At 39.3% G+C, this 12,721-nt stretch overlaps 1 protein-coding gene across 1 annotated transcript; it reads left to right on the forward strand.

Moving 5' to 3' along the window:
• Nucleotides 1-1,799: 1,799 nt before the first annotated feature.
• LOC108929127 (SLIT and NTRK-like protein 1) lies at nt 1,800-3,990 on the forward strand. Its single transcript, XM_018743479.2, has one exon. It carries the CDS (start codon nt 1,909-1,911, stop codon nt 3,988-3,990), a length of 2,082 nt encoding a protein of 693 aa, XP_018598995.1. The 5' UTR covers nt 1,800-1,908.
• The last annotated feature ends 8,731 nt before the right edge of the window (nt 3,991-12,721 follow it).

A 12,721-nucleotide genomic window follows, 5' to 3' on the forward strand; every position in this document is an offset into this window, starting at 1 on the left:
ATTATAATTAGAATTATTCATTATTGTGTCCACAGATGTCCAGCAAAATGACTCTTGGACATATAAGCAAGACATAAGAACTTACAGCTTGGATTCTGTAAAGGGCCACAGGTTCATACTCAAAAGAGCCCAATCACTGTAATGAAGAGAGACTTCCTGAAGTCCACGTGTTTCATAAAAAAAAAGATGCAAAGGGGGGAGGTGCACACGTTTAAATCACTATCTAGAACATCATCTGCAAACTGAATAAATGCAGGTTATACAGTAGAAACACATTTTTGTTCAGCACTTCTAAAGCAGGGGGAACAGGGTCTTTCAATTTGGTGATAAAAACATAAACCCCTACCCAACGCATGATTTGATCGACGATTGCTACATGTTCCTTGCAGATCACAGTCTTCAAAGCCAGAATAATCGATGCGCTGTCTGAACAAACGTGGCTTACATGTCTATAGCGGACACGTGAGCGTTTTTATTGTCACTTTATTCATTTTTTTCCCCCCGTATGCGTATTGTAGTTAATTATTTGTCCGCATTCAGCAGCAGTTGCTGCCTAGAAAAGAAGAAAAAAGTAGAAGCCACATCGTGAGCAACACCTGCATTCAGTGAATCAGTCCACTCAGAAAAATTGTATATCCAGAAGGGGAATAGTTACCTACTTTCAGAAAAATGAAATGAAAATAAAAATGCAAACACACACACACACACACACACATTTTCAGAACCGCTTGTCCCATACGGGGTCGCAGGGAACCGGAGCCTACCCGGTAACACAGGGCGTAAGGCCAGAGGGGGAGGGGACACACCCAGGACGGGACGCCAGTCCATCGCAAGGCACCCCAAGCGGGACTCGAACCCCAGACCCACCAGAAAGCAGGACCGTGGTCCAACCCACTGCGCCACCGCGCCCTCCTAATGCAAACACATAAACAAGTAAATATTTCAGTGCATCTCCGATGGAGGCTATAGATATCTTATCTGCCAAGGAAGGGAAGATGAGAGACATTAACACTCCGGTCCTGGTGTGAGTCCCGTATCTGCACAGATCTACCTCGTTTTATGCGAACGCTTCAACGCTTACCCTGCGCGTGCATTCATCTTTATCTTTTTTTTTTTTTTTTTTTTTTTTGCTCCTCTCCAGCGTTTCCCTCAGCAGACAGGTTTATGCCATTGCAGCTCAGCAGAGGGTGTTAGATCTGCCAAAGAGCACCAGGCTGGAACGAACGGAGCTTTTTGGTAACCCCCCCCCCCCCTTCTCTTTGCAATTGGAAAACACACACAAACACACACACACACACACGCACGCACGCACGCACGCATACACAAAGGGAGAGCGAGGGAAGACTGAGGAGAGAGGAAAAACGGGGGGAGAAAGATGCAAGGATTGCGGAATTTTTGCAATGCTGCGTGAATCAGCTGTAAATCTGCGGGGCTCTGCGTGATTTCAGCACCACGGAGGGAACAGCACCCAGTGGACGCGCCGCGCCACGCCGCGCCGCAACGGGAGAGCAGGAACGGGCTTCATAATGGATTTGTAACATTTTCGGAATAAAGGTCAGTTGTTACCGAACTCAGATGACAGTGTTGCAGGATGATGTCGCCTGTTCTCGTTGTTTGTCGCTGTTTCCGATGGCATGATGCGGTTTGGAACAAAAGGATCCCTTCGCTGTAGTGCGTTTTGTGGCAACTAACGGTGCGCGTCTGGACAAAGCAGGCTAGGGATGGATCTAATTACATTACACTGATTGTCGTCTTGTTTTTTAGACAGAGTCTCTTTTTTTATTTACTCCCCCCGTACCTAATAGAAAAAAAAAAAAATAAAAAAAAAAAATACATCAATAACTTCAATTTTGTTTTACGGCATTCATGTCTTGAAAATCGGGGATGAATTGTGCGCAGTAAAGGAAAATGCTGCTTTGGATTGTGCTGCTGAAGGCGACTCTTTGTGTTGCTGTTGGAAATGTTACAAGGGACATTTGCAAAGAGCAGATCTGCTTGTGCAGTGAAGTAGAGGGCGACTTGCAAATCGACTGCGAAAAGAGGAGCTTTACAAATCTGCAGCATTTGACCGGTCCCAGCTCGCAGTTCTATCACTTGCTGCTGCACGGCAATTCCTTGACCAGACTGTTTCCCAACGAGTTCGCCAACTTTTACAATGCTGTCAGCTTGCATCTGGAGAACAACGGCTTGCACGACATCGTTCCCGGCGCTTTCCTGGGACTGCAGCTTGTCAAACGGCTGCACATAAACAACAACAAGCTGCGCTCCTTCAAAAAGAGTACATTCCTGGGCTTGGATGATCTGGAGTATCTGCAGGCTGATTTCAATCTGCTGCGAGATATTGACCCGGCCGTGTTCAGGGACCTAAATAAACTCGAAGTCCTGATCCTCAACGACAACCTCATCAGCGCACTCCCCACCAATGTGTTCCAGCACGTTCCGATAACCCACCTCGATCTGCGTGGGAATAGAATCAAAACTTTGCCTTATGAAGGGATTCTGGAGCAGATACCAGGGATTTCAGAGGTTTTGCTCGAGGACAACCCTTGGGAATGCAACTGCGATCTGGTTCCCTTGAAGGAATGGCTGGAGAACATCCCCCCGAATGCTTTGATCGGACAGGTCATCTGCGAGGCCCCCACCAGGCTGCAGGGCAACGACCTGAACAAGACGTCAGAAGCAGATCTGTGTCCTTCAAAGGGCGGGTTCGACTCCAGCTTAGCTGCCCCTCCCACCCAAGAAGAGACTGCCGATGCTGGACCTCTGGCAACGCCGTACAAGACGCACAGCGAGACAGAGTCCCCCACGCCAGGATCTGCTCACAGGTGGCGTTCAATATCGCGGGAAACCTGGCCGCAGAGGAATAAACCCACAGCCGTGGCAAAGCTGAACGGAAACAACGAGCGTCCCTACAATGCGTCCTGCCCGTCGTCATGCAGCTGCAAGCTCCTCGAACCCAGACAAGGTGTCAGGGTCAACTGCGAGGGCAAGAAGATTGCCAGCGTATCTAGTCTGAAACCTCGACCACGGCACGTGCATGAGCTCAACCTGAGAGACAACAACATCCATAGTGTAAAAAAGAACCAGTTTCAAGATTACCAAAACATGACCCTGCTCGATCTGGGGGGGAACAATATAAAGTTAATCGAAAACAGCACTTTTCAAAACCTCACAGCACTGAGGTGGCTGTACATGGATAAAAATTACTTGGATATACTGTTTGCGGAAATGTTCGTTGGCCTACAAAACCTGGAATATCTAAGTTTGGAATATAATGACATTCAGCTCATAATGCCCGGCACTTTCAACCCTATACCTAATCTGAGGGTTCTGTTCCTCAACAATAATTTGTTGAAGTCGCTGCCAGTGGATGTTTTTCTTGGAGTGTCCTTGTCAAAGATAAGCTTGCACAACAATTACTTTACATTTCTTCCCTTGGCCGGCGTCTTAGACCAGCTCAGTTCCATTATACAAATTGATTTGCATGGTAATCCGTGGGAGTGCTCTTGCAGCATCCTGCCTTTCAAGGAGTGGACGGAGAAGCTGGGGTCGGAGGTCGTGGTCAGCGACCTTAAGTGCGAGTCCCCTGAAGAGTTCTGGAAAAAAGATTTCAGACTCATCAGTAATGAACTCCTGTGCCCCCAGCTTTACAATAAGATCCTGCCCACATCTTTGTCCAGAAACAGCACACTGGCCGCAGACTCCGGGACGCGCTCCAACTCGTACCCGGAGCCGAGCAGAGTGTCCATTTCTGTGTTGGTGCCTGGGCTGCTGCTGGTGTTTGTCACGTCTGCTTTCACAGTTGTTGGGATGTTGGTGTTTATCTTGAGAAATAGGAAAAGGTCCAAGAGAAGAGATGGCAACTCATCGGCATCGGAGATCAATTCCCTGCAGACGGTGTGTGACTCGTCATACTGGCACAGTGGGCCGTTCCATGCAGACGGACCCCACAGGGCATACGACTGTGGCACCCACACACTTTCTGACTAAGGATGTTGAGAACTAACACAATAACACAACTAATCGGAATACAAACAAAACCACTGAGCTGAAGTCTTGCAAAGACCGAATGCTTTCATATGCGCGTTGTCCAATACAGTCTTAATTTTTTTGTTCTGTTTGCTTCAGTTGACTACAGTGTCAGTGAATATTTACAAATGGACTACTTGTAATATATGTATAGACCCTCCTCTTCAGTTCAGACACTGTACAATCAGATGCAACATATATAAGAAGGACGACTTGACTGGAAAAAGCTGCACGGGCGCATGAATGTAATGTACATACATGAAGTACTGTATCATACCTGCATGATTCGCATGGTCTCAATGACCCAATGGGATCCATACTTATAAAGAAGCATATTCGACTCCCTTTTCCTTAATGTTATAAATATATATACATACTTATACAAATATATTCAAAGTGCCATTTCTCTATTTTTTTGTGAAAACGCAGTAAGGATTTGTAATTGTTGTTTTAAACGGTAAGAGAAACAGACAAAAATATATGGAAAGCAAACTGTGCATGCATTTTTTTTCTTTCTTTCTTTCTTTCTTTCTTTCTTTCTTTCTTTCTTTCTTTCATTTTTTTTTTTTTTTATCAATCAGTTGATTATGGAAAAAAAAAAGAAAATTAGGGATACTTATATTACCAGCAGATATTCGGCATCTGCTGAGTCATCTCCTTCTGAATGTAACAAGTGCGTTCCCCACAGCGCTGCAGTAGTAAAACATGGTAAACATGAAGAGGTACAGATGCAGATAAGCATGACCAATTAACGTCAGTCTGCTTCTTCTCTTGCCAAAATAATGGCTGCAAAACGGTGTCAAATAGCTGTACATGGATAAGGAGACAGGACTTGGCAAGACATCAGCAGGTTTTATAATGTCATAAAATTAAAATGTTTCCACTAATATTCCGGTTTCCGCAAAAGCAACATTCTGATGGCTGCAACGAGTCCGAATTCGAAATGCCTTTATAAAGAAAACATTCCTCGATAAACGTTTACATATGATATATATATATATATATATATGTATAAAACCAGTGTGCGGATTTTGTAAAGTCATTATATGGGTAGAATTGCGGCAGAGGGAGATGTAAGAAAATGCAGTTAAATTTGCAACTTCATGGAGGCGAAATAATGGAATTACTTTTTTTTTATTATTATTATTATTATTTTAAAGACGATAGTGGAAATGACGTGAGTTCTCTGTGCAGTGTTTCTCATCAACTCCGGAGGTCGCTGCCGCGTCTTAGCGCGTCTAAATAATAAATGGTACAAAGAGCTTTAGGAGCTTTAAGAGGAATTAAACTTTGTTAAATTTAGCGTTATAAATATGTGCGCACATTCACATTGTTGTGACCGAACACTTGGTAAGCATATAATGCTAAAATCATGTTTCATGAGATTTTCAATAATAATAATAATAATAATAAGAACAAGAAGACAAGTCTCTTCCACCTATATCAATACAGCAGAACCTTACATAAAATTTAACTGTAATGAGATACATTTTCTTCTGAAAACCACAAATGTCTGAGTGGGGATGAACAACCTAATGCCAAAAAAAGGTATTTAAGGTGAGTGAACAGTGTTTTCAAAATGCATCAGAGGTAACTTTCCATAAGCAGAAATCTAAATTCATGGGAAATTGTGGAAAAAACATGAACTTGGAAAAAAATACGGGGAGTACCTTTCCAGAGAGAATATCTTCTGGCCTCTTTTGACTTTACTCAGAGAAATAAAACAAGTTCCCTTTGTAACAACATAGACAGAATGAATGGGACACTACCACCTTCCACCAAGTCCATTTGAGTTCTTTGTTACAGCATATTCTGAGGATTACCAGTAATTTTGTAAGTGTGCATTACTTCTGTCTAATGGACTCTTTTTTTTTTTTTTTTTTTTTTTTTGTAATGTACTAGATATTATAAAGCTTAATCCGAAGATAGTTTTGACAATGTCCAGAAAAAAATAAGGAAAAAACTTTATGACTGGTATGGCAATTTATTATATGCTGGTAGGCAAATGTATTTAAACTGTGTCAAGGTCAATATTTTTGCTACAGTGAAATAAAATGTATTTTAGAGGAACTGAATTCAGTTATAATATGTCACATATTTTGAAAGACAGGCATCACACTGAAAATGATTCCTTTTTACTTGCACTATATGAAAAGCAGTGCATTTTGGCTTTATGTATTTATGCTGTTGTAAAATATAGAGATAAAGCAGGAATATCATTTTTGTACAGACTTCTCCACAAAAAAAAAAGAAAAAAAAAAAGAAAAAAATACAAGGCACGTATGGACAGCGCGTTGACATTGCCATTTTCATCTGGGTTGTATATAAATGTCATGTCAACCATGCAGGCACTGCAAAAAAGAATATCAGATCCAAGGATAGCATAGGCAGAAAATAGGACTGTAGCAGTGTGGGACTTTTCCCTCCTAAATGCATTCATTGCATTTTCTTTTAGTTTTACCACATCAGACTGGTCTTAATTTTTGAATAGACAGTAAGACTATTATAGTAAGAAGAAATATAATGCTCTATTTATGCACTGTGTAGTTATATTTAGTTAAACCATAGTGAAGCATTACTTTACTCATAGATCCCATTTGAACCTTGTTAGTGTCCTTCCGAGAAATAGACAATTAGTTTAGATGCTATAACTAATTAATTTCAGTTCAAGATCAGGCCAATATTTATTTTCTTTGCTGAGCACAAGGGGCACTTTATACTTTATTTTCATTACCCTTGAAGTCTTCCTCAATGCCCTATTGATTGTGCTTTTCTGTTGAGACTTTCCTGCCTTTTTGACATAAGCCTAGTCTTGACACTTAGCCAGAAACCCCACTTGTCTTATTTTTTAAGTGTGCTACTTACCCGTGTTGCATATTAGACCTAATCTGTTTATTCAAGTACTCAAGGTTTGCTGGGCTGAGTGTGGATGCGTTTCTATTTCAAGACATACTCATCCCAAAATTGCAGATGAAGAGTTCACTTGAATGTCATTTGTTTATTGTAAATGCTCACCACTTGTACGGACTACTCACTGGTCAGCCTGGCATGTGAGATAATTTGGACGTGATCTTTCCAAGACATTTCATGCATTTAACTTTTATTTTCCAAGTGCAGAGATACTTAAATGCATTGCTGCCTATCAGATCCCATGTTGGATGAAGAAGTTTATTAAGGCTGTCATGGATGACTGAAGCCGGTCAGCTTCATTTGATTTGAACTCAAAATAAAACCTCAGCTGGTGGTCACTTCTCTGTGAAGGGACTTCATAATCTCTCTTTGTCCCTTTTGTAGGACTTTGATTGATGACTCTCACATTAAGACACATATCTCACATACTGAGGTGGTAGAATAGTGACTGAAAAAAAAAAAAAAAACAATGTGTGTACATATGAAGTAACTTTCAATAGTTCCGTCAATCTAATTGTTCATGAATGTTTTGGGGAAAACAGTGTTTTGTTCTAATTGTGTTGCAGTGTTCATAGGAGCGTAACTGTAGAGTTTACGGGAGCCCCACATCCCCACCTACCCAACTGCTGTGAGTGTGGAGGCTCTCATCCCGGAAGTTTAGTTTATGTGCTGAGTCTCAAACACAAGCTGCATCATGCAGGCCAGCCGACAAACTGCATTCTGCTGGAATGCAATCTGCCTCAGTCAATCTGATTTTCCCATGGAAAGCCCAAAACCGTGGGCTAGCCTCCCATAAAACATACTGGAAGAGCCCAGCATTCATGATTCACTCACCCTGACATGCAAGTACACCTATATGGAAAAGCATTTTTGACAAGGGGACAGCATGGCAGGATTACCATGCAGTAATGATGGAAAATCTGTTAAATGAAGGGACCAGGAGAAATGATGCAGCTGTATGCAACATAATCCTTTCATTTTCAAATCATGAAAATTAAATTTTTCAGTTAGGCATTTGTGACATATTGCTTTTGAATATCAAGCTCTGTCAAAACTTTTTTCATTCATTCCAGAAAGGACACTGTGAGTTTAATTTCCAGGTGTTTACTGTTTCGAAACAGTGACTGTATGATGCTTGTGTCATTTCTTACCCCCATGGTTTCCTTCCCTTTGTTCATCTTGGCTTTGATGTTTCAAGTGTCCAGACACAATTTTTTTTTTTTTGTGAAGGCCTTTACCACGATTGCTGATGTCTGCAGATGCAGACTTCTTAAAGCACAAAAGGTACACAGGCATTCAACCACATGGGTATTAATCACTTGAAAACATGCTTTAAGCAGTCTAATTTCGCCAGATTGGAACCTTAAACACAGATTTTCTTGGTATCTAGAATAACACTATTCTTACTGTTTATCGATTTAAACTGACAAACCAGTGATAAATGTCAAACTGAAATGAGTGATGCTCAACAGCCCCTGGAAATGTGTGATTCTGAGAAACTTTCACAAAACTAAAGACAAAAAATCGAGCAAGTATGGTTAAAACACAGCAAAGAAATCTTTATTTGTTGCATCGGGGGTGTGGTCAGCATTGTCACTTGTGTGTGGTCATGACAAAATGCCCTTATCCACATATTCATACATAATAAAAGGCAAAGAGCCAGTGACAGAAATCAAAAGCAATCTCTGTGATTGTTCTTGACAATGTCGTGACCGAGAGGCCTGGATGTTTGTAAAGTTCTGCATGTTCCCATAACATTCTCTTTGTGCATATTTCTTGTTTTTAACATTTTCTTTTAAAGTTAGGAACACAATGCTTTGAATGAACCTAATTGTGTGAGAAAAGTAGAAACAGATGGCATCTCTAATTTATGTATGGAGTGGCTGTGCTTTAACAAACAGATTATGTAGCTTTTTTTTTTTGGATAAAAATATGAAGTATAATAGTTTTCAGGCTAACTTCCTTTAAAATTACTTAGCATTCATTGACGCTTAAAGGTTCATGATTAGCAGAGGCATTAAGAGGAGATTCATGATATTTGTGAAACAATTTAATAAGTCATGTGACTTAAAACATGGTCAGGTTTTTAATGGCAATGTTTTTGTCACAGTAGCACATAAAATTAAACTTATTTATTGAAGAAAAGACAAACGCCAATTATTTAAAGAAAAAAGAAAACTCTTCCTATGAATTACTTTTGTGGTCTATGGCTTAATATTTAATTTTGACATCAATTAATTGTTGTTTAATTTGTGCTCTTTTATTTCAGTACCCTATTTAAATGATTTCATATGAATTGGCATCTTCTCTTTCTCTTTTGTATAACTATTTTCACTTAGCTACAAAAACAAATATGCAGAAAAAAAATAAATAAAAAAACAGAGGCTGCAAATTAGTGATGCTATTGGCAATCTGAACACAGGTCTGCTATTAGTCTGACTATAAAAAGAAAACTGCAGTAGTCCCATTGTGTCTTATTTTGACTTTCATGTGGATAAAATTGTTTCCGATATTTGGATTTCTGACAAGCCTAAGCAGAGCCGTGAGACCTTGAAGGCGAATATCAAAAACTGACATCAAAATCGCAGTAGCTGGTAGGAATAGCTGTGCATGCAGCAAGAGCTTTTAATCATTTGCTTCTCTTTATGCTTTAAAGAGTAAGTAAGGAGTGTTGACTCAAACTGTGCAGCCACATCAGTATCATTACAAATGGGCTTGTTTGTTCGTGTTTACACTGCGGTACGCAGGGCTTTAAAGGGGACAAGGTTACGGATACTGATTTTTTCCATTTACTTGTCGTGCATGTGCTATTAATAGTAAGACTTGGAAAAAAAAAAGAAAACAACTGAAGTGAAGCTAAAAACATGCACAGAAAGGAATTAAATCATTCTTTTTGTTGACTAATGTGACCTGTTATAATTAATTACAGCGAACATAGCTTCTGCATGGGTCATACCATCAACATTGTCGAAGTCAAGCTGAACGTTTTATTTTTCAGGTTAATTTCACATTAAAGAATAATATCACAGTTGCAGTATACCTCGTATATGCCAGCTTGCACTACACTATAGAACTCAGCAATGACTGAACTTCAAGGCTTTTGTTTACTGCACATTAATTGTATTTTTACAGTACTGCACTTTTTTCTTTTTCTGAAAATGATTTATATGTAGCAAACATTGTGAAATTTATTTTAGATTAAATGCTACCACTATATAGGTTTAATTTCTTCTAAGGACGAACCTATGCTGTTCTTATTTTCGGTGATATTTTAGGAAAGGTTGCATTTATCCATTTTTTTTTTCTTTCCAAATTAAATGTCATGTGTTCCAAAACTGCTTCTCAACTGATGTGTCAAAAAAAAAAAAAAGAAGCATAGCTTGATTTGACTAGCCACAAAACATCTTTCATATAGTCACAACTGAACTTGTGTCAATTCACAGCACAAAGCTTCTCCATCGATTTTGGGGATGTCACACTCAAATTCCATTACATCAAGCTTCTGTTGGGTCATCTCTTCCTTATAATTATCACAAGCCTAAGACTGCAGCTTCTCAGTCATAAGGGGCAAAAATCAATAAATAGCCACAATTAACAATGTACCGCATGTTGACTATGTCAGTATTCTCAGACTTGTTGGAATGCCAGCTTGAATGACATTCCATATGTCTCTGTGCGTTATTCATTAGAATCTCTAAAAACTTACATCTACATCTATATATTTTTTAAAGCTCCGGGTAACTTATATGCCATGACATATATTCCAGTGGTAGGGAACAAACTAGGTTTGCTTGAGACTTTCCTGTCTGCAGCTATGTCTCCTTCTCTTAATGTAATGCATACATTGTACTTTTGCTGAGATGTATGTCGCTTTGGACAAAAGCGTCTGCTGAATGAATAAATGTAAATGTCAGCTAGAAAGATAAATTAACATGTGAATTTCTTCATTACATTTATATTTACATTTATTCATTTAGCAGACACTTTTCTTTAAAGCAATGGAGGTCTCAGAGAAAAAAAAAAGCACAGAGTGCATAATATCAACATCAGGATGTTTCATGTTTCAGTTGTGATATTGTAAATGCTCTCAACTCCGTCTCTGTATGTTATGTTATCCTGTGCTTCTATTATAATTCATTCATTTCTGGAACTGGCATACATTTAAATTTATTCATTTAGCTGATGCATTTCTCCAAAGTGACTTACAGTGTTAGGCTACTTACAATTACTTTCCCCTACATACAGCTGGGTAATTTCACTGGAACAATTTAGGGTAAGTACCTTGCTCAAGGGTACTACAGCTGGAGGTGAGGTTCAAGCCAGTGAGCTGTGGGTTCAAAGGCATCAGCATTAAGCACTATGCAACCAGCTGTCCCTGCAATATAACTCTGTTGCCTCCTACACTTAGCTTAAGGACTAGCCAAGAATCAGAGAGACCAGAAAAGATCTGATAGGTGTAGCAGAATGCAGAACACAGTGAATAAGTATGATGGACAGATGACAGTCTTGACTTAGTCATTGAGGAGGAATGCAGAATGGATGTATAGGAAGTCAAGAGTCTCCTGCGAAACCTTGCCAGTAATTTTTTAGAATGGGATTTCAGAACGCCAGAATGCAGAAAACAAATGTTATATTCTGTAGTGTGGCAAGCATATATAATGTTATACCACATGTAAGTACAAGTTCTTCCATAATAAATGTATAGTGAAGACTTTTATGACTGCGTACTGTAAAGTGTTGCCAATAGTTTTCAAGGTACTGCAGAGAAACGACCTGGATTCACAAGCATGGCAACATTTCAGAAAATTTTTTGTGCATTTGAACCTCAACCCAGTCGGACACCTGTGGGAAATTCTGGACAGGTGCCACAGAAATTGCTCTGCTGGTAGAAAACCAGTGCAAATACTCCTGCTCAACACCACCAGAGCTGAAACACAGAGATGGGAAGTTTCAAAAATTTCCATTACCAGCAGCCAATCTATTTGTGAAGATATACACAAATAATCAGGACTCTAAGTTTAATATGCCATTGTTTAATCTCATTAAACTGATTTATTTATTTTTTTTTAACAAATGGCTTCGATGGACAATGTTTTACGCTCCAGAAATTGCTCTTTGCATTCCATGAATCGTCGTTAAAAATGTATGTTATACAGGGTTGTTCAAAAAGAACGAAATACTTTCAAAATGTTTTATAATTGCTCAATATGCAAACTACATGTTCATATGATACTTGATTACTGAGTAACATTTTTTTTAAATGCTTTCCATTATTCTCGAATCACCCTGTAAAATGAAACTGCATTATGTGAAAACCAGCTGGAAAGAAACCAGCCTAATAACCAATTGTGTTCACAATAGGTATTTGTGTGTGTGTTTGTGTGTGTGTTTGTGTGTGTGTCTGGGAGGGGGGGGGCGCCATGTGTGTGATGAATTCACAAATATAGAATTACAGATATTGCTTTATTAACATCTTTCACACTTGTTTAGTTTCTCATATTTCCCCTGTGAACTGCGAAATTCCTCAGACAACTCAAATTATTGAACACGTACTTTTTGACAATACTAAGAAGCAAAAGAATCTCATAATATACTTTTCAGTTAGAGAAAACGGTAGTCAGTGATGCTCAGAAGCAGTGCTGTTCATAATGTGTACTCATTATATGTATGTCATAATTTTCAGTCTTGCGTCATTTATTACTTCCATGATTCTTATATATTAATTTACTCTAACAGTTGTTGTAGACACTTTTTTCCTGAAAATTGTTTCACCTGTCTTTTT

The sequence above is a fragment of the Scleropages formosus genome, chromosome 12 (genome assembly GCF_900964775.1).
Source record: "Scleropages formosus chromosome 12, fSclFor1.1, whole genome shotgun sequence".
In the NCBI taxonomy this organism is placed as follows: Eukaryota; Metazoa; Chordata; class Actinopteri; order Osteoglossiformes; family Osteoglossidae; genus Scleropages; species Scleropages formosus.